Source organism: Onychomys torridus, chromosome 6, assembly GCF_903995425.1.
Source record: "Onychomys torridus chromosome 6, mOncTor1.1, whole genome shotgun sequence".
Classification (NCBI taxonomy): domain Eukaryota; kingdom Metazoa; phylum Chordata; class Mammalia; order Rodentia; family Cricetidae; genus Onychomys; species Onychomys torridus.
In genome coordinates this window covers 7462306-7485433 of record NC_050448.1, presented here as the reverse complement: position 1 = coordinate 7485433, position 23128 = coordinate 7462306, and the positions used below count along the sequence as shown (strand labels likewise).

At 41.7% G+C, this 23128-nt stretch overlaps 1 protein-coding gene across 2 annotated transcripts in view; it reads left to right on the top strand.

Moving 5' to 3' along the window:
• Positions 1-9412, top strand: part of Fndc3b (fibronectin type III domain containing 3B) — a 302204-nt gene extending 292792 nt beyond the window's left edge. For both annotated transcript variants that reach the window (XM_036190746.1, XM_036190745.1), the window contains exons 25-26: positions 632-759; positions 5850-9412. In XM_036190746.1, coding sequence (XP_036046639.1) covers positions 632-759; positions 5850-6161 — 440 coding nt within the window. In that variant the 3' untranslated portion in view covers positions 6162-9412. The remainder of the gene's footprint in view (positions 1-631; positions 760-5849) is intronic.
• The last annotated feature ends 13716 nt before the right edge of the window (positions 9413-23128 follow it).

Below are 23128 nucleotides of genomic sequence, written 5' to 3'. Positions count from 1 at the left end.
TAAATATTCATGATAGATCCAGTAGGTGAGCAAACTAAGATACAAATACAGGACAGTGTTTTAAAGCCTCGGGGCTGGCTGCTGGCTGGGTCTTTGCTTGGCACCACCTGTGCCTCCTGTGTTAGTTGGTCACATGCTCAGTTCTTCCTGTGCCCGCCCTGTACTGTGTCCTTTCCTTCTTTGCCTAAGCTTAGAGTCTTTAGGAACAGACTTGATCTTTATTTCCCCACCCCTAAAGTACCTAGCACATGGAAATACTGCAAAAAGGTGACCAACAGCCATGGGAGGGATGGTTGGATGCATGGATGGATGGATGGATGGATGGATGGATGGATGGATGGATGGGGGGGGGAGATAAGGGGTGTATGACAGGCACGTAGATATGTAGATAGATGAATAAATAAGTGAGCTCAGACCCAGGCCACTGCCTCATTAATGAGCTAGTGAGATGTACAGTGAATGGGCTTCCTGGTCCTGGAGTAACTTCTCTTCCTTGAGGATTACCCAGCAGGGTTAGCAAGAAGCTGGACATAAACACCACGGCATTCTCCCCGAGTCTCACTAACAGTGCTAGAAAATGGACTGCTGGTGTGAGCCTGAGTTTTGAGCTGAGTGTGCTTCTGTATTGCAGCCCCTCGGGTGATGCAGTTAGAAGGAAACGCGTGTGAGATCCTGTGGGAGACGGTACCACCAGTGAAAGGCGACCCTGTTAACTACATTCTGCAGGTATTGGTCGGAAGAGAATCTGAGTACAAACAGGTAAGGCCTGTGTCTGGGCATGTGCCGCTTTTCTGTGTCAGGCTGGCTGCTTGCCTTGAGTGCAGCCCTGAGTGATGGATGCAATGAACTGTGAATTTGTTAGGAGTCAGTGGTTGAAACAGCCTGACACCACTTATATCGTTTATATTTCATTTCCTATCTGGTAGTGTTCTAGCTTTTTAGTTCCCAAGCATAAACTTGTGAGGAGTATCAAGTGGTATATTTGTTTAATAGCATAAAGTATGCATGCATCAGTCTGTGTGATTGGATACTGAAGTGACCCCAGAGAAGAAGGCATCTTAACCATCAAATCCTGTGTCATCTCTGCCTCTGCCACAGTGCCATTGAGGGGTTAAGGTAGGTGCTAGTAGACCCCAAGCCCCTGACTCAGAAGCTCTGGATTGCTTCTTGTCACCCTTTAGTATACATATCCATCATGTGGAAACCTGTTGGAGTTTGATTCTGATCTGAGATGGCTAAATGTGGATTCAGGCTCCGCTCTTGGTGACATGAACATCCATTGTCAAAGTCAATAGATTGCAGTCAGACCTATTCAAGAGAAGACACAGTCCTCGTAGCCAGACAATGAATTGGGTTTTACTGTTTTTCACACCTATTAACATCTTACAGAATAACCCCTTATCGGGTCACTGACTGTAATGGTTTCAGAGACTAGGGTTTCTATGAACTCCCCTGGAACATAGCGACTGCTTGGTGAAGCTGGGACATGATTGTTTACTCCATCAGAAGAGAAAGGTCCAGTCTTCAGTTGGCACTCTTCATAATTCATTGGTATTGAACTCATGAGGATGAAGATGAAGGTCACCTGTCCTGGGAAATGTTGGTATTGTTTGTTAAAGGCTGCTGGGTTTAGCTTTTGAGTCTTCAAATGCACACAAGAGAAGAAAATCTGATTCAGCGAGCATTTCACTTAAATTGCTTGTTGGTGTTTTCTGGGATCATTTTTAAAATGCTAGTAAACAAAGTGTGCTTAAAATGTCAAAGAAGTTATTGGACATTTTGATACATTTTGTTAATAGGAGCATCAGATAATGACTGAATTGTTGTAACCACATCTTGCACAAACCTTCTTCAGTCTGGCATCTGCCAATATCGAGTCCCATGAGCGGGTGATGTCATGATACCTCTCACAAGGGAGTGAAGGCACTGGGCTTCCCTTTCACCTTCCTGTCTCGTTCTAGTCCTGCTACCGTCCCAGAGTCCATCAGCTCACAAGAGTCATTGCTCAGCTTATCAGGAAAGAGTTCTTTCCAGCTAGATCTAGCTATTAGCCTTGTCCCATTCACAGCGTCAAGGGCGCTAAGAAATGGCTCCCTTTCCTGTTTGACACTTAACAGCGGTCCATTTCTCGACAGAACATTCAGCATATGTTCACCGCTGTGTTTTGAAAACCTTTTGTTCCGTGTGCCATGCTTTTCCACGTATTCTTGGAAAATGTTCCACTTCTCACCGCACAGTGAGTGCTGCTTTGCAGCGGAAGGGCGGCATTATGTGTTCAGTTCTGTCCTCATCCACCATGTCAGAATGAAGACTAATCTGTGCAGTAATTTAGATTTCATCAGATTAGCCTTGCTGAACCCACCGTTCAGTGCTACATATTTAGACCCACAGATATGTGAATGCTGAGTTTGATATGATGTACAATCATATATTTGCCATGGAATGTTTTCTTACCATCAGTGCCATTGACAATTATTATCGAGAATGTAGGACAGCTTTCGTCAATAGAGATGTGCACACATTTCCCACATTTACCAAGAAATAAGTAAGGGCAGCAGTGCCATGAGGAGCCACAGCTGACCAGGGACAGTTTGTACTGGGTTTGGGGATTTTGTTGTTTTGCTTCTTTTTTCTCCCCCTTCCTTTCCCTGTTCAGTAGGCATTAGCGTGAATGTGATGTTTTGAGTGTTGCCTTCCCTCGTGCTGACATGAGAGGGGGAATAAAGGCTATTTGTCTAATGTGTGGGGTAATAGACAGCAGGCTTGAATTCATAGCGGCGGAGACGCCAAAGCAAATGGGAGGTAATTGTTACTGCGCAGCAGGCACAGCTGAGCCAGGGCTCTTGTGCCGCACCTCATACACCGCCATCATAACGCTAATCCCAGGACAGCTAACAGGAGGGCTTGGCTGATTCAGTTTTCGTTTTCTGAGTCTGGCACATAGTCAGGCACTCAGTAAATATGTCCTGCATGCATGGAAGAGGCAATGTCCAGGGAGCCGGGTAATTTACACCTGCAGTGGTGTGGAGAACAGTGATGTTGATTCCACTAGACAGGCAGGCCCAATGCCTTTCCCGTCTTGAGTTTGTTTGAGTTTTAGCTTCCCTTTGGTTCAGCTCTCCTTTGTTACCACTGTAATATGGGCTGGCAGCCTGTTTTAATAACTGCACAGGCATCTGTGAACTGCCTACCAAAATCCTTACTGACACTTGCTCACTCTGCATTCAAATGCATGTATATGGCTGGCTTTCTGCCACTTCTGCATTCTAAGCCCAAACTGTTTTTCAAGAATTTTACATCTTTTTCGATGGCATTACTGCAAAACATTAATGCAACTCATTTTTGGTTTTGCACAGCACACACACACAAATGCAGAATCCAAGCCTACAGCAATTCAGCATGCACTGTGCTCAGTGCCCTCTCCTAATAGCTATTGTTGAAGGGATTTCAGCAATGCAGCTTTTTATTCTTAAACAAAACTCTTCGATTCTTCACTTCAGTTATCTGGGTGTTACTTTATGTCCTCCTGTTTAGAGTGAAAATTTCAAAATAAGTTTAAAACATAGCACCAAATCAAGAACAAAAATAACCTTTGTAAAAAAAATAAGTAATTCCACATGTGTACTTATTTTTGCAATATTATGATTAGTGACTTCAATAAGAAAATCTTCAATGGAGCATTGCCTCTTAAATTAAGCTGAGGCAGGAGAAGGGGCCCATAATGAGGCCCCTGTCAGAATGAATGAGAAGAGAGGAATTGAGGCATGGCCAGCCAGTGCCACCTGTGCAGTCTCAAAGCCCCTTGGGAAATCACCCTGCACAGGCATCGCCTGGGGCCCCGGTGACTTTATGGCAGCTCATAAGAACACCTGGCATTTGTGGCCACAGGCCTCCTGTGCGTACCAGTGTCTTTGAGCTAGCTTTCCTTCAGTTAATTGCTCAAGTGCTGTGAACTAGATCCTCTACAGTTCTCTGAGCAAAAGATTGGGGAGATAACAGTGACCTAAGAAGGGTCAGTTAGTGGCACTTCCTTTTTAAATCACTCATTAGCCAAACATGTCACCAACTGGATTTAGTTGCAGATCCCCACCCCCATCTGTATTTGTTAAACCTAATTTTCATATCATTTTAGTGTATTATTTCCTTGACATTTTCACAAATGGCTCTCCACGAAGCCTCCCTCCTCAGATTTCTCTGCCCCCTGTTAGTTCAGCCAATTCAAAGCATGGTCATTTTTAAGTAAACTGAATTTCAAATCCTTAAAATAGTAAGCCTCTTTATGATTCTATTAAGGGTCTAAGAAGCAGGTGTACCCCAGAATCCCAGGTCCTGAATGGGTGAGAGCAGACTGGTTATACTAATTAACACTAAAACACCACTCACCAGTTGCATTTGTTTGTTTGTGTTTGGTTGTGTGAGAATTTGTTTGTTTGTTTGGGACAGCCTATCACTATGTAACTCTAGTGTCTGGAACTGGCTATGTAAATCAGGCTGGCCTCAAACTCACAGAGATCTACCTACCTGCCTCCACCTCATGGATGGCTAGGATTGAAGGTGTGTCCCAGCACACCTGACTTCAGTATTAATTTTTAATGTTGAACTGCATCAAAGGATATCTTCAGATAGACAGAACACAAAACTGCTGAGAAGTCGATCTTCATAGCACTCATGTCTGTCAAAGGACTTGGATCCAGATTCTGGAGCAGACGTCGTCACAGCATGAGGAAGGTTGAGAGCCCCTGCTCTAGAGAGAGTTACAAATCAGAAGGTGTGCGTGTCTCTGCACAGAAAAGGTCACACAGTGCCGCAGACACATGTGAAAGGGCATGGAATGCCACTGGTAGATGCCATTTGGCCGCTGCAGTAATGAACCCTGTGAGCGGTCCATAGGACCCGGGGAAGGTGGAGCAGCAGAGCAGATGCTAGCACCTAGCTCTGGCTGAGATTGCAGGGAGGTAATCCCTCCCATGGCTTCTCAGATCTACACAAAAATATCTGTAACATCCAAAAAACAAACAAACCAACAAAAAACAAAACAAAAACCTCCAAACTAGGAGCAAATGTCCATGAAAAAGAAAACCAATGCAGTGCAGAGTCTAGAAAGAATCCTGTCAGTCGGTCTGTGTTTCTGTCTCTGTGCATGTGTGTATGTCTGTCTCGGTACATGTGTATGTGTGAACTTATCCCACAGACAAATCAAGTTGCAGACCTGGAAGTCAGGGAGGTACTCCCCTCAGGGGATGTATCTTGACTGGGGCTGCAGTGCATGTGTGAGCTGCAGATGCGGTGAACCAGTGGCCTGGGGCAGAGGACAGCAGGAGTGAGGTGCAGCACACACTCAGACTTTCTTAATACTTTATGAGGGCGGGTGGATTTTTGTTTTGTTTTGCTTTTTGACACTTGAATGAGTACTACTTAGATAACGTGTCACAGTGTCCAAAGATTAGGTGTGTCTGATAACCAATTGTCAAAAAGAAAGGTAATGAGAGACATGGTGTTTTGTTACCAGGGTCAGTGGTTATTACTTCAATCTACAGTATGAATTTGTCTGGAGATGATCTATGTTGGTGCTAAGCCTCTTCTAATAGGCGATCTGCACTGTAGAAACATAGCTTGTATATCTGTATCACTTAATACATTAGGTACACCCACTACTGGCAAAGTCAGGTCATTAGATTTTATGTTGCACTTTGTTCCAAGTAAGTTCCCAGGGGGATTCCATAAGAACATAGTTACTATTGTTAAGGTTTATTTGAACAGGTATCCATAAGGCTCCAGGTGCACATGGTATTTTCTGTGGCAGTCACAATGTTCTGAGTTGCTCATCTTTAATTCTCCTTTTTTTGAAGGTGTACAAGGGAGAAGAATCCACATTCCAAATCTCAGGCCTCCAGAGCAACACAGACTACCGGTTCCGTGTGTGTGCATGTCGCCGCTGTGTGGACACCTCCCAGGAGCTCAGTGGAGCTTTCAGCCCCTCTGTGGCCTTTGTGTTACAACGACATGAGGTCATGCTGGCAGGCGATACAGGGAGCATGGACGATCCCAGAATGAAGGGCATGATGCCTACTGATGAACAGTTTGCTGCCCTCATAGTGCTTGGCTTTGCAACCTTATCCATTTTATTTGCCTTTATATTACAGTACTTCTTAATGAAGTAAATCCAGCAGACTGGAGGTCTGAGTGGAGTGCCACATTTTAATACACATTTACTCAGAGTCTCCCTTTTTAAGCCTTTTATTCTTTGATTTATATACTTCTCTTGTTTTACAGATTTAGCTAGGGGAAACAGTCAATGTTTGCCTGCACCGATTTGAAATGCAAAACTAGGAAGAGGTTAAACTGGATTTTAAAAAAAAATAATAACAAATAAAAGAAGAAATAAGAAGAAGAGAAGGGAGCAGAGGAAAGCACCAACCACCAAGAGCTAGTGTGCCCAGTGAGCGCAGTGTGCCCAGTGAGCCCAGTATACCCAGTAAGCACAGTGTGCCCAGTGAGCGCAATGTGCCCAGTGAGTGCAGTGTGCCCAGTGAGCCCAATATACCCAGTGAGCACAGTGTGCCCAGTGAGGCCAGTGTGCCCAGTGAGCTATGTCTTCAAGCTTTCCACTATGCTTCTATTCTGTTTCCACAGATGTCTTTTGCAAGCCTTGATTTTTGGAGTGTTCCAGTTTAGTAATTTATATTCACCGTCACTTCTTGATCGTCTCTATCTGTAAACAGAATCACAGTGTATGGAGTTCAGGGCTGGGATTTCACTGTTGTCAGAGTGGTACCACACAAGAACATACAGAACATGTGTGCCTTCGGCTGAGGCCACCTAGACCATCCTATCATCACTCAGTTATGTAACTGTTTAGCTCATTGAAATCAAAGTGTGTACTTTAATCTAAATGTGTTACTACTCTGTATCCCTTATGATTTTAACACTATGAGTTGCCTGTCTAAGAAATCACATAACCAAATTTGCACCTATAAATGATGGAGCATTGTAGATCCCCACACGGTCCATAGCAGTAACTTTAAGAGGGCATTGTGCAATAGTTAGTTGTCTCCTGTCCAGCTACTTTAAAAGCTGCTTTAACTAGCCTGTCTGTCTTTGTATATAACTACTTCTAATCTAATCACTAGAGTTGTTATATTCTGTTACATTTGACCAGAATTGTGTGGCGAGAACTCATGGCAGTTGAGTGCCTCACAGTGAGCTGTCTCCTTACATGCTGGCCCACTCTTTTTGACAGATTTGCCTTTGGCTGTCCTTTGTGGCATTATTGGAGTGGATGAAGTTCCACACCTTAGTTCAATGCCGTGAGACTCATGCAGCAGTAGATACATTCTCACTGAGAGAGCCCACAAGGAAACGCCTGCATTTGTCCTGTTTCTGGGGGCTTGATCCGGCCATATGTAGAGAGCGAATGCCAACTGGCTGTAAGCACAGTGTGTGGGGCCGAAGAGCCTACATGATTCTCTCCTGGGTCTGTCACTCACTTGCTTTGTGACCTCTGTGCCTGTTTTCCCATGCATGAGAAATCAAATCAAATCAAATGGGGATTCAGTATCTGTAAGTGCTTTGAGACCTTGGATCCACCGGTGCTATTGGAGTGCAAGTGTTATCTCGCATGTTCATGTAGTCATGAGATGATCAGTTCTAACCCAAAGTCATTGGATTCCTCATATGAAGTCCACAATGTTCGAGTACCTCAGGGACACTTAAGAGTTGGAGGTGCAACTGTATTCCAAAAGGGTGCGACAGACACAGCCGCCCCCCTGCCCTGGCTGTTTGTATATTTTTGCTCCTTGGTTTTTCTTGGTCATCCCTGTTTTGTTCTTGGTCCGTGTTGTCTATGACGCAGTAAGTGCCCTGTACTAGCTTATGATATTCCCATACCAAAGTCATGGGGAAACCAACATTATTTTGTTTGGGGTTTATTTATACTATATTCTGCATACAATACTTTAAATGCCAATTACAGTGCAATCTTTATTTATTGTAAAAATTTTTAAATGTACTTATGTACTAATTTGCCCTCATAGCATGTTATATTTTGTGTGTTTTATACTTTTGTAATTTTAGGTCAGTTTTGTTCCCTGGCAGCATCTGTAGTATTAACCTTCTGACATTTTCTTGTGTTTTTAAAGATAAGAAGAGCATCTAACTCATTAAATGCCAAAAAAGCAAAAAACAAAAAAAAATCCCATTATCAGTGATTGAAAGGTTTACATGTACCCAGAAAACCATAATCATCTCTCATAAGAGTGCTAAGATCAGTGCATTATTGTGTGCCTATATCAATGTAGCTAAGTGCTAGAGAGCTCTGTATTTTGATATTGACTATAATAATTAGTGTAATTAGACTTGTAAACTGATGGTATCAAGGTAAATATATTTTTGCCAAAGCTCTGGCCTTCAGAAACTCATCTTTCATCTAAATGTGTCGTGTGTCCCACTGACATTATATCTGCATTTTCTGAGACAATTGTAAGCAGGTGAGAGCAAATTCAGTGGAGTAATTTTTCAGGCTATTTGTGGGGAGAGTCTTCTTTTGGAACACTTCAGCACTGCTGCTGTAAAGGATCACCTGAATTGGTTGGATGGTTTTAAAGGAAACAATACTTCCGGCCCAAATCTCTGTGAACATTTGCTCTTCCAGAGAGTTCCATGACCCGTGACCGTCAGAAAAGCTGAAGTGTGGCACACAAGCAGACAGCACTTTATTCTATCGCTCTCCACTACTTTGTTTTCATTATGGCCTCTTCAGTCAGGAAGTTATTCCTCCACATGGCACTATTTTGTATCACAAGTCTGTATATGTGCTGTGGATATATAACTCTATATTGCTGTCACAAAGGAGCAATAAGAGAAAGTTCTGTTAACCTCCCTCTACCCTTTGCCATACGTAGGATTGAGTGAGCAGCTTTCTGATGCTCTGATGCTTTTCTGTATGTCACATGCATCCCTGACACAAGAAATCCAGTCATCTGAAACAAACCACCCTTTGTCCTCAAAGAAAATGTTTAACAAGAAAACTTTTTTAAAGGATATTTTGCATATTATCTGCCTTGTTCTTATCAAACTTTGATGTTGACATTTTCTAACCCTGTTTCTTTGGCTACAATCATGCAGTATTTGTGTCAAAATTGAAAAGTGCCCTAATAGAATGTGTTTGAATGTTATCCTTGCACAATCCTTTAAATTGAAAGACAAAATGTTTTACCTCACTGTTGGACATACATTCCAAGCTTTTCAACTTTAGGAGAAAAAAAATAATCATATGTTTTCCTGTCTTGTAAATTTTAGATTATTTCATATACATTGTATTAAAACTGCCATATCAATTTTAATGTATAGATTTTGCAAATACTATGCTATATGTAATACCTAACTGTATCTGTAGTGTATATGTAATATATTTATGCCCAATAAATGTTTTAATTCTTTCTGATTTAAGTAGGGTTATTCAGCCTTGAATAGGGTTACTTTTATTATTGCTCCTTTTAAATACTTAACATCCCAAAAGGTCCAGTTTAAGTGTCCTGAGCAGCCAGGCAGATGAGGCCAAGCAGGTAAACATAGTGCATGATACTTTCCAATGCCTGCCTCGTGGCTGAGGTCTTGCAGGAGCACCCCCTTCGGTCTCATCCCTGCTATTCCAAAGTAACTCAGATTCCAGGATACTTCTTTAGTCGGTCTCCTGCCTCAATACTTCATCTGCAGCCAAAAGTCAGAGTACAGGTCAGCACTCTGCAGCACCCAGTCCTGGGTGTTTTCTGCCCATGATGAACTCACACAGTTTTAAACTCCTTCCTTCTCTGGGCCTCACTTAGCAACAGCAAGAAACTAGTGTTCTCCTTCAGGAGGCTACAGGGAAGAAGAAACCACGGTAGGCAAGGGCTTAAGCTGGTGAGGAACAGCCTGGTGGGAGACATGATCATCGTTATGGTTGTCTCACTAGTAACCCTGCCCCCAGGAGAGTGTGCAAAGCCTCCCTGTCCGTGTCATGACCGGAAAGTGACAAGTTGAACAAGCCATCAGATGTTACATGGACCTGACTGACACTGCAGGAAATATAGTAAAGGTTTTTTGTTTTTTTCCATGAGAACAAGAAAGGCATGGATAAAAAGGTTATTGATACTGGAAGTTTGGAAACCAGACCAGGGAATGCAAAACCTCTATCCATCAAGATGGAAAATGAGTACCAATGGAAATTCTCAGTGCAGAATGTTCTGAAAGCTGAAAAACTGATGGCTGTGTCTCCCCAATGGAAGTGAGGGTAAAATATAGACTAGGTTGAAAGCTGCTTAGCTCTATAATATCTCCACCCCCTTTACATTACCTCTTCCTTACCCTCACCATAGCCTAGAAGTTTATTCTCAGGAGTCGAAACTTAAAAGTCCCTGCCTTGGGAGTAATGACCTGGAGCTGAGAGGGAGGGTACCATGCAAAATGAAACCTGGTGAGCAAAGCCAGGCAGAGTCTCTGGGAGAGCTAAGTTCTTCAGTAAAATGCCTTGGTGCCTTTAAATCTTACGTGCATGAGGACATTGCCTGGGAAGCTGTTCACGATCTCTGCAATCACAGATACAAAAGCCCTGACTGGGTACCAGTGGTTTTGAAGATCTCCGGCTGATTGCACTGCATGGCTGGATTGAAGCCCGCTCCCCCATTTCAGCAGCCAATTGTGCCTGTATTCTCTGTCTTGATCCAGGGCAACCTGATCGCTGGTAGAAGCTTCTAGCATGAAGGAACAAACCCAAAAACAGCAACTCGTAAGAACCCGCTAGGGAGAAGAATTGAAAAAGTAAATTACTGTCTCCAGAGAGAGGAAAAAAAGGTATAATGTCTGTAACATAAAGATGAACTGTAGTATGGATCTTAAATGTGCTTATTAATGAAATCAAACCCAAGGCCAGTTATTGGGGTGAATGCTGGAAGATCAGAGACACAGAACAAGCCACAGTTCCCTCACCTCACCAGTTCCTCAGCTGGTCTTGTTTCCTCAGACTGCAAGCCTCTGTGTCCTCATCCCAATGGCTCTCAGCTGAACTGTGCTGCTCCAAAGCCTGAATGCTAAACCAACCAAATGCTTAACTTACCCTGGTGCCTGGTTTTCATGCCTTATATATCTTTCTACTTTCTGCTGGGATAAAAGGTTGGGTTTCTGGGATTAAAGGCTGTGTCACCTCCTAGCTGTTTCTAAAGTGGCCTTGAATTCACAGAGATCCACCTGGCTCTGCTTCCCAAGTGCTGGGATTAAAGGCGAGCACCACCACTGCCCAACTTCTGCTATGGCTTGCTCTGACCCATTTTCTAGCCACCATTTCTGGTTCTGTTCTAGTGGCTGTCTGTTCTCTGACCCCAGATATGTTTATTTCGGGGAACACACAATATTTTGGGGAACACAACACCACCAAAATGAACAGTAGCAAAAATAAAATGAAAAATCACCTTGGAGATGAGAATTTTTGGAGGGAGAAAGAAAGCTGGAAGTGAAGGCTTCCAAAAACTAGAGAAGGCTCAGACTAGGACATAGCAGGTGCACATTTTTGAGTCTCCAGGAGTGGAAAGGAAAGGGAAGGAACTCCTTCCATGAGTTTCCAGAACAAGACATGAGGCCTTCATCACAGAGACAAGGGAGGCTTCCCTCAAACTGTGGCATCCAAATATTTCAAAACTCTAGAGCCAGAGAAATCTCTAACGATGCAGAAAATCAGGCCACATGGAGGCATTAGGATCTGAGTGGCTTTAGACTTCTCCAGACCTGTGCTGGAAGCCAGATGGCAGAGCCACCATGAATCCAAGACTGTAGGATGGCCCATCTTAGCGAAAGAGTATGAAGTGTGAAGATGGCATTTTAGAAATGCAAGGTCTCACAGATTTGCTCCCAATGTACCCTTCTGGGAGTTTCTGCAGCATGTGCTCTGCCCTGTAATTGAAGAAAGAAGGAAGGGGGGAGCATAGGATTTCACCCCATACTTCTCCTTAGGGCCCATATTTGCTTTCTTACCTTTGCTACAAATAGATTTATACACTTTCCAGTCCCACTCACCCTAAGATGGTAAATGCCAACACTTTCACATTAGAGTTATAGGCTGCAGGGTCAGAGATTCAAGACCATTGGAGGCTGTGTGTGCCTCGAGCTGGGAAGGAGTGCAAATGTACAGAGCTTGAGTCCTCTGTTACCTGCAGCATATGGTATGTTATCAGGCTAGGTAATAGAAGGCACAAAAGCCTTGTGCCTTCCACTAATTTGACAGGGAAAAGTTTACACAGCAGTAACATGGTCCATACATTTTTCTAACATAACACATATTTTATTATTTGGGGAGCTTGTTTTTTGTTTGTTTCAGTAAAAGGAATTTTTTTCTTTAGTATTTTTAATGTAAAAAGACTGGATGTGTTAGTTACACATCTCACTGCTGTGATGAAATTCCTAACAAAAGAAAGTTAGGAAGGAAGGGTGAAGACCCTACTTTAGCTCTTATATCTAAAACAAGGGAAATTCTAGCAGTTTGGAAGGCATGCAGCGGAACACAGCAGCAGGAGCTCACATTGCATCTGCAGTCAGGAAGCAGAGAGATGACGGCTGGTGCTCGGCTAACTTTGTCGTTTTGTTTCTTGGGTTTTTTTTTGTTTGTTTGTTTTTGTTTTCAATTCACTCAGCGCATGGCATTTAGGTGAGTCTTCCCTGCACTGTTAAAGCTCTCTGGAAACACCCTCAGAAACACACCCAGGGATTTGCTATTGGAGTGATCCTATCACCTTGACAATGAAGATTAGCCATCACAGAATGAATAGATTTTTTTTTGTACAGCTCCCCAGGAAAGTCATGCTATATTAATAGAACAAATGATCTTTTTAAAAACATGGCCACCTCTACAGGCATATAGTATTTGACAAAAATTCAAGTAATTCACAATAAAAATATTAAGCTAGAAAACCTTCATAGTCAACCTGATAAAGAACATCTCTCTAATACTCAACAATAAACATGGTACTAGAGACCCACCCCACCCTGGTGGGGGAGGGGGGAGAGGTCAGGAATATTGACTTGTGTTTCCTGTTCAACATTGTACAGAGTGTTCTAGTGGAGATGATTGGACAAGAAGTAAAGGCACAGGTACGCATGCGTGAGTTCAAGCTGCACCAAAAAAAGGAAAAGGTTACAGACTGAAGAGGACAGAGACCATGTTTACTGTTGACAGGAATGTAACAAATCTTAAAGAATGTACAAAGAAATGTCAAATAAGTTGTGCAAAGGTTTTAAGACATGATTTTCATAAAGAGTTGGGTTGGGGATTTAGCTCAGTGGTAGAGTGCTTGCCTAGCAAGCACAAGGCTCTGGGTTCTGTCCTCAGCACCAGAAAAAAAGAAAAAAAAAAAGGTGAAAGAGTTACACTTCCTAATTTCAAAACTCACTAACTACAAAGATACAAGAATAGAGACAGCCTGATGCTATCATAAAAACAAAACCTTAGATAACTGGTATGGAACTGGGAGTCCAGAAATAAACCCCCGTAATTCCAACAGCTTTTTGATAAGGTTGCTAAGAAGATGAGTCTAGAAAAAAGGGCAACTTTCAATGATGTTGGGTCAACCAGATGGCCACTTGCAAAAAAAGAACCTCAATCCCTTCTTTTTACTGTAAACAAAAGACATTAATTCAAAGTGGGTCAAAGATGTCAATGTATGAGCTAAAGCAGCAAAATATTTAATATTCAAAAAGACAAAAATCTTCATGAAATGTGCATTGGCACCCTCTTTCCTTATAATGGGAATGTCAAAAAGAGCCACTGCTTTGGAAAATAATTGGACAAATCTTCAACATGTTAATCTTATTTCACCCAGCCATTTCACTCCTAGCTTTATCCCCCAAAAAAGATCATTTGTAAACACAATACACATTCACAGACATACAGAACAGTGTCATAATACCTAAATTTCCACTGGCAAATGAATAAACAAAATGGTGTATTTGTTGTATGAATGAGTACACCATATGGAAAAGTTCTGTTACATGCTACAGTGCAGATGAATCTTGAAAACAACATGCTAAATGAAAGAAGCCAGATAAAAATCTACATATTGCATAGTTCTATCTATATGAAATGCTTAGAATGGGACACTAAAGAAACAAAAAGAAGTTGCCAGCGACTGGGTAGGGATAAATTAAGAGTGAGTACTGAGTGGGTGCATGGTTTCTTTGGGGGTGATGAAAATATGCTAGAATCAGATAAATGAGGATAACTGCAGCCCTTGTGGATATACTAAAAACCACAGAATATATACTTGTATAATGAGTCTTTTTCTGTCCTGCCAGGCAGCTCCCAAATAATGACACAGAGACTTAATATTTATGAAAGCTTGGCTTAGCTGAGGCTTGTTCCTAATGAGTTCTTATAACTTAAATCAACCCATATCTATTAATCTGCATACTTTTAAGTGGCTCAGTTATTTTTACTCTGTACTCCCCATCCTGTTTCCTCCATGTCTAGCTGGTGACTCCATCTTTCTTCTTCCCAGTGCTCTCTGTCCCCAGAAGCCCCACCTAACCCCTTCCTGCCTAGCTAATGGCCATTCAGCTTTTTATCAAACCAGTCACAGTGATACATCTTGACACAGTGAAGGGATATTCCACATTTCCCCCTTTTTGTCTAAATAAAAAGGAAAGGTTTAAACATAGTAAAAATATATACAATAAGAACAATTATCAGGTAAGAATTGTATTTATAATATACAGTCCATTTGGCAAATTCAAAGAAAATACTCTGTTAACTACCCTCTCTTGATGAGTCCAGAGTTTTGTACCTAATTTACTTTCTATCATGACTAAGGAAAACTGTAACTATAACCATCTAGTCTTCAACCCCATCAAAGACCTGAGAAGGATATAATATTACCTGAGTAAACAGAAAGTGAAGAGCAAGCAACTTCCAAAACGGTAAGAAATGACAGAGACATCTGGCTGCCTGGACAGTCACCCCAAGGTTTCTCTGTAAAGTTGAGGCATCTGTCTTTAGCCCACAGGTCTAGAGTCTCTCAGTCAATTTTCTCTGTGTCCTGTAGAATGTCTGGCAGTTTGCTCTGCAAAGCAGGAACCTGAAGGACCATTTCACCAAGCTAAGTTCAGTGGTCACCTTCCTATGGGTCCTGCATGTCCAGTCGATACATCATTCTGTCAAGCAGTCCAAACAAGAACAGCTTCTTACTCAAATGGCTATTTTTGCCAAGAAGATAAATTTTATATAGAATGTCTTTGATGCCCATCATCTTCCTTGACGTATTTGGTGCTGCCAGAAGCAGATGTGTCTCATTGTCCAGAAAAGTCTTAAGTTTTTAAAACATTTTAAATGCCATATTCTGTAGGTCTTTGAAGTGTTTGAAGATTACCTACCTAACTGAATTATATCTGTGTATACCTAGAAAACCTAACATGACTATAACTTTGACTATCATAGAAGACTAATTATTAATCTGTATTTTTAATTATCTGCTACAATTTCAAATGAGCTGCACAAACATAATACCTTAAACGAGAGTAGAAATACACACACACACACACACACACACACACACACACACACACACACATATATATATGTGATAACAAAATAAACTGTAAATTTGTATCAATAAACTAAAATCCATAGCAATGTAAAACATTTCAAACAAGTTGTTGCTCTTTAAAAGTAGGTCCTTTAAGCCGGGTGGTGGTGGCACATGTCTTTAATCCCAGCACTGGGGAGGCAGAGGCAGGCGGATCTCTGTGATTTCAAGGCCAGCCTGGTCTCCAAAGCAAGTTCCAGGAAAGGCACAAAAGCTACACAGACAAACTCTGTCTTGAAAAAAAAAAAAAAAAAAAGTAGGTCCATTAATCTACCCTTTCATCTCATCATATCTATACTATCCCCTTTTCTAGAAAGATATTGCATTTATAATCAACCTGTTTTAAATAAAAATAAACATTTATAAACAATATTGGGGGAATTTGGGTGTAGCTCTTCATACTACTGCCTGCTGGATGATGGCATTGGAAATCTAATGGAGATCCTGAGAAAATTAATAATTATAGTCAAGTCCTGACTGTAATAGTCTGTGAGGCTGCATTGTCTGAGCCACTTGCCTTGAAACCATTCTGGATGTTGAATGATCTGGGCCATGGTGTCATCGGAGATCTTTCAGGCGGTCTTGGCTAGTCAGATCTGATGTATCTTCATCTGGAACAAATCCATAACCTCTTGATTTCTGTGGAAACAAAGGTAGAGCCTCCTTTCCAAAGCAACATATCCTTAGATCCAAATTTTGAATTCAAGGTACCTTTAAAATATACACATTGGTAATCTTCACAATCAAATGTCTTTCTGCAGTTAAAAATCCCAAAGACAACACAATTCAGATTCTCTGTGCAATATTTATCTTTACATGGCTTATTTTTTATATTACTTTTACTTTCTCTTTAAAGACTTTATTTTTTTAAAACTATTTCTCTATATAACTGCATCTATCCCTTTTTCTCTCTCTTCCAAGCCTTTGTAACTTTTACACACATTGTGAACTAGTCTATCTGAGTCTGTCTTGTTGTGAGCCTCTTGCTTTAAACTGTAGCATGACTAGGACTGAAACGGCAACTGGGGCTGCTGGCTCCACCCACCTCAGCTTTCCCACATGGTGGAACTACGTTTACCACCAGCACTGGAGGAACCATGCTCACTGGTGAACTCTGGGATGCAGTGGGTCTATGCCTCTTATCAAAGCAGTGTGTAGCTCAGAAACCTTTAAAAAAAAAAAAACTAGCAAAAACTATATCCACCATGTAGCATAGTGAGCAGCTTGGAGACACCTCTGTATAATGTGGTGTAGGTCAAGCCTGAATACCATGAACCCGCCATAGAGTAGCTCAAACTGGCATATTGCGGTGTCTCACCATCCACATGAGACATGAAGCAGGAACTTAGGTGGAAATTGGTGTTTTCATTGGTGCCTGGTCTCCTTGCTCTTGAAAACACATACACTTTCAAAGGTAACGTACATATTTGTATTAACACAAGTATGGATTGTGTGTTACATACAATCCAGCCTAAGGTGATTTTGTTTTGTTTTATGTTTGAGCAGGTAAAATATGTTACCTGTCTTGTAGTTTTTTTTAGGTTTATTTCTTTATGTCTGTATACAGGATTTTCAGGGGGGCTCCCTCAATCAAACCTGATCCTCTTTAATCTTGAACAAATCCACAGCTTTTCTTATCTGTGGAAAGTATAACCTCTTCCCCAAAGCAATACATTTTCTGAATTCCATTTTATTTATTTGTTTGTTTGTTTGTTTGTTTGTTTGTTTGTTTATTGCCAGAGCTGAGGACCGAACCCAGGGCCTTATGCTTGCTAGGCAAGCCTCTACCACTGAGCTAAATCCCCAACCCCCACTGAACTCCATTTTAAAGTTAAGGCATTCCCAAAGTATCTAGGCTGGTTTAATTCAGCAGTCCCTTCCATAATCCAGTTCTCTCAGCAGCTATCACTCTCTATTCAAAACGCACAAAATCAGCAAGACAGCATATAGGATCCAGACCCTGTGTAGTTTCCATCTTTACATGGCTGATCTTTTTCATATTATTTTATTTTCTCTTTAAATACTTCATCTTGTTATTTGTAAACTCTTACTTTTTTCTATGACTTCTATACCCATTTTATTTTCTTTTTTAAGTCTATACACATTTTAAAAACACACTCCAAGCTATTTAGATTTTTTTTTCCTTCTGGAGCTTTCTTTAGTGAGCATCTACAGCATTCTCTGATTATGTGAGGCAAATCTTAAACTGCTATGTCAGTGACCCATGGCTCAGCTCAGCACATAGTGCCAGCACATGGCCCTGGCAGCCGGCTCCAGCCCACAGGCAGCAACTAGTAGCCGTAGTGAGCTCCAGCCGGCCCGAGAGACTGCAGGACTAGAAAGTCACATCCGGCTCCTTGTCCAGGACTTCTCTTAGCTTTCTCGGGCCCTGTGTGTGGACATTTGAGCCCCACGTTAGATGCCATGTGTAAATGGATTTTTTTCTTTGGGCTGCTAACTCACAAAACATGACACAGAGACTTATTCTTAATTATGAAAGCTTGGCCTTAGCTTAGACTTGTTCCTAACAAGTTCTTACAACAAATTAACCCATATCTACTAATCTACATACTCTTAAGTGGCTCAGTCTCTTTTACTCTGTGCCCCCCATCCTGCTTCCTCTCTGTCTGGCACTCTACCTTTCTTCTCAGAGATCTCTGTCCCCAAGAGTCCTTCCTGCCTAGATAATGGCTATTCAGTTCTTTATTAAACCAGTCACAGTGACACATCTTCACAGAGTATAAAGGAATATTTCACAACACACTTGTGTGCTACGACATAGGCACAGTTAGCCATAACGAGGAAAAGCAACCGTTCTGCCTTGGCAGCTGTGTCTCCAGCTGGTCAGAATGCCCCTTTGCAGTGAAACGCCCCTGAAGCCATTGGTTGGGTTGTTCCCTCCATGTCAGAAACTCAAGTGTTAGGGCACTCCCCAGTTGTCACATGGATGCACTAATGGAGTATCTGCATCTTCAGGCCATGCTGACTTCATTATCAAATCACGTACATTGTAGCTTCAACTCTGTCTCCTTGTAGACTTTTCTCAAGTATCATGGGAGGAAATGCCATTTTAATGAGTATTTATGAAGTGGGTGTCATATTCCTGGGTTAGGTGCCCCACTTTTCCTCCTGAATCATGGTGAAGGGGATTCCCCTCTTAAGGCATGAATTCAAATTCCACGTTTTGGTGTTCACAGAGCCAAACCATTCGTTCTGTACTTTACCCCACTGTGACCTCTTGAAATGAGAAGACCCTGCTCACCCAGAAAGCCATGTGACAACAGGCAGCAGAGCACACTAGGAACCGTGAAGCAAATTAAATGTCAAGCAGACACGAGGAGTGTCGCCCTGTTTCATCAGCACTGTCCAGCCAAGTAGCCAACACATCTGGATTGAAACCTCAGCCACTCCAAGCTCCAGAGGCCTGTGCCTGTTGGATGTTTCCTTCCAGAATTCTAACTGAAGGACTGCACTATTGCTCCTGCTGAACTAATGAGAAGGCTGTCCCTGAGCCACACATGGCATGTAAATGTCATTTGTAACAAACTGCTTGCTTGTTACTCCATGTCACTAACTAACATTGATACCTTCTCACTGGCTAGAGTTCAGTCTAGGGAAATTCATATGAGGAACTAGTCAAGAGCTCAAAGTCTCCACCATCTCAACACTATTTCATTGCTAGTTTTTGTTTTTGTTTTTCTGCAATGGTCCTGAACAATATCCTAATCTTGACATCAGCGATTGGCACAGTTTTCACAAAAGTCCTCTTTCATGGCACTTTCTTTCCTGCAGTAGTGACTCCTGAAGAGATGAGGCTCTGGTGGCCCAGGAGTCACTAGAGGCCAGGGAAATGGCCTTATCAAGTCAGCCACAGCATCCAGCTTCTCCCCCATCCTCCAAGATTCTTCTTTCACTTTTCTCTTCTCTGACTTGTCCTGTGCTTTCCTGAGTCTCCTAAGATGAGTGGAATCGTAGATTTGCAGATGGGCTAGCAGAGCTATGAGATAGTTCACAAGATAGCAAGCAGACATCATGTGGACCATCAGCAGAGCAGATCTCAGCGGCTATCAGACAATTGTAAATCTCATGTTTTTATGACCTGATGTTTATTTTCCTGGATGAAGGTTTGGGGATAGAATATCACAGTGTGAATTCTGTCGAAAGGCTAACACTCCTCTCACTTAGGTTGAGACCTGTCTTGTTCTTCCTTTCATCCCCCCAAGGGTTCTTGGTGGCTGCTTGTCAAAGCTCCTATTTTACTGCTGGAACTCTAGGTTTTAGGAGAATTGGGCATGAGTCACACTGCTCTGTCCTTGCTGGATGTTACTTGAGAAGATGCCTTAGGGCAGACAGAGGCACACCAGTCCTGCTGCTTCCCACACACTGCAAGTAGCTGAAGCCCTGTGACCAGCCACTTGGAGGCAATAGGAAGTGGTGGGTCCCTACCAGGCCTGGCAATGGGGTGTGCCTATAAACCTATTGAGTCTCTTTGGCGGATGGCTAGCTAAGAGAAGGGGGTTCCTGGAAAACCAGTGACTCTCAGAAAGTGACATTTCTGTGTTATCATTTAGAGGATAGCCAGTGAGAACCACCTGAATTGGAAAACTCGGTGATGGAATTTTCATGTTTTAGCCTAGCAAACCGCTGAAATGTGTGGGTGGTGAATAATGGTTCCTTTGAGTTCAGATGAAGGAACTGGACACACTAGCAGGTCAAGACATGTGTTGTGTTGCAGAAAATAGTAATGGTAGAAGGTAGGAGAGACGCAGGTCCATCGGTGGCTCATGATCAACAGAGAGCAAGCCTCCATGCTGTCCGTTGTGGCAAAGGGATAGATCTTGTACTGACTACTGCTGAGAGGCGACAACACATCCTACAGTCCTTGAAGGACTTGAGAGCTGTATATGCCGTTATCCCATGATTGGTGATGACATTGTTTTTAGAGATAAACCTCCATTTTAGATTATTTCTCTTGCTTTATGAAGTTTGTTCTTAGATCCCTGGCCAATCTGAGCACACTGACCAAATGAAAAATCTGGTCCTATAATTTTGAGTAAATGTCAGTAAGCTTTACAACCATATGTTAATGTTTCAACAGAGTTCACTTATCATATCAGCTGACAATTGGAATCCTAATCAATGCTTACTGTCTATTTCTAGGTCCTAATTACAGTGGTAGAGATAAATGACAATAGTTTTCCCCTCATGGCATTTGTGAGCTGGGGCATGACAAGCTCTTCAAGATGGGCCTGTGAAAGAAGGCACACAGCTTCACCTCAGTCAGTGCAGGTGTGAGGAGGGGAGGCTCCAAGCTTCCGGTTACCCTCCACGACACAGCCAGAGGCATTCTCTAACCTGCGACTAATACCCCTCAGTCTGAACACAGTCTCTTTTTCTTGCCCAGTTGTGGCTGGTTTGGTTGGTTGGCTGTTGCCTTGGTCGAAAGATGTAATGAGAGCAGACAGCCTGTTCTGAAACTGAGCGCTAATCATCAGTACTTCACAAAAGTACTTTTACAGTTATACATAGGTTCTTCAAAGAGAGGCTTTATAAAATGGACCGAGTTCTCTTTTATTTCTTTCTTTGTTTAATATGTGTTTAAGATGATCATTGGAATTTTCCCTTTTTTGGGGGGAGGGGAAAGGGTTTCACTATGTAATCCCAGCTGTATCGCTATGTAGACCAGACCGAACTTGAACTCATAAAGATCTGCTTAATTCTGCCTCAGAGTGCTGGAGTGAAAGGTGTGTGCCACCACATCTAACTCAGAGTTTTTCTTGTTTTAATTGGTTAACTTTTAAAGTCAATGTGACTTGGCATTCCTTCAGATAGGTACCATCTGGTTGCATATATATTTCATTGGATCAACTTGCTGAAAACAAAGAATTAGCAATAATGTTAATGATAGATATTGAGAGGTAGGGTTTTATTTATTTATTTATTTATTGATAGGTAGGTTCTCTCTTAAAATACCTTTGCATGGTAGAATTGAGTAGCACAGACTTTAAGGGCTGAGAATTATTCTGTTCTCTTGTTCCTCTTCAAGAAACTGTGTAAAAATGGTATTTGTTAAATATTATTTAGCTAAAAGCATTTATACCTGTAAATTTCTTTTTAAAATTAGCTTTTAACTCTAGTTTTCTTTAGTGAATATGTGTCTGTCCTGCCTGTTTCTTATCTATTCACCTTTAATAAAGTGTCTTTTTGAGACTTTTGCCTAATGCATCTAAGTTGAAGTTACTGACATGAAGACATTCATAATTTCTTATTATTACTTAATGAAATTGTGAAAGCTGTAATGATACCATCTCTCTCCTTCTTAACATCGGCAGCTTGTTCTCTCGGTTCTTTTTTTTTCTAATCAGCATGGCTAGGAGCTTCTCAGTGTTCTTATTTATGGTTTTCTGACTCCCGTCTCATTATTCTCTGTTGGGATCTTCTACTAAGGACTCCATTTGCCCTTTGTTCTAGTTTCTAAAGCACAGGATATTACTTAGAATTCTGATTGTCTAGCCTGTGAATTTTACTGACTTAGTTCCTCCCTGGGCACTAATATAGTGGCATCCCAGAAACTTTGAATGTGCCTTGAATTTTTATGAAAGATTCATCCATTTTTATTTATGTGCGCCTACATGTCTGTCTGTATACCACGTGGAGACCAAAAGAAGGAATTGTTACAGGTGGTTTTGAGTAGGTCCTCTGCAAGAGCAGCAAGTGCTCTTAATCACTGAGCCATCTCTCCTGAGTCTAATACGCCTTGAATTTCACCTATTTTAAGATATTTTGTGCATTTCCCTTTGACTTCTTTGAACTATGAGTTATTCAGTTGTATTTCTGGGTAGCTTTATGCAATAGATTCCTAGTTTAATTTCATTATGATAGAGAACAGTCTCTGTACAACTTGAATTGTTTCATAAACTGTGTTTTCATTTTCACTCATTTCCAAGTACTTTCTAGATTTCTTCTTCAGCCCATTGTTTATTTAAGAACGTTTTAGTTAATGTCCATGTTTTTGTGGATTTCTCAAACTTCCTAGTAAATGATTTATGATTTCTCATTAATTTCATCATAGCCAAATAACTTGCTTTGCATTATGTCATTCTAATCTAGTTTTTTTCCTTCTTCAGGACCTTTTTCATGAAGCAAGGCATGATAGTACACTCCTTGTAATGCTACCATATGGAAGGCTGAGGAAGGAGGACCTAGAGTTTAGGTCCAACCTGAGCTACAGTGAAGTGTGTAGCCCAGGCTGCCCTTAAATGTTCAGTTCTCGGTGCTTCTACATTTCAAGCGCTAGGATTGAGGGCAAGTGTCACTGTGCATACCACATACAATTATCTGAAGCTGTGCTATCTATCATACATGTCATTATCCTTTCCATTGAAATGGAAGAGCCATGAGGACAGGGATGAATCAGGTTTTTGATCACTGTGTGTTCCAAACTCAGAACACTGCCTATGACATAGTGGAGACTCAGTAGCCAATGAATACAAACATCTTTAGGTGAACACTGATTCCTGTGTGAT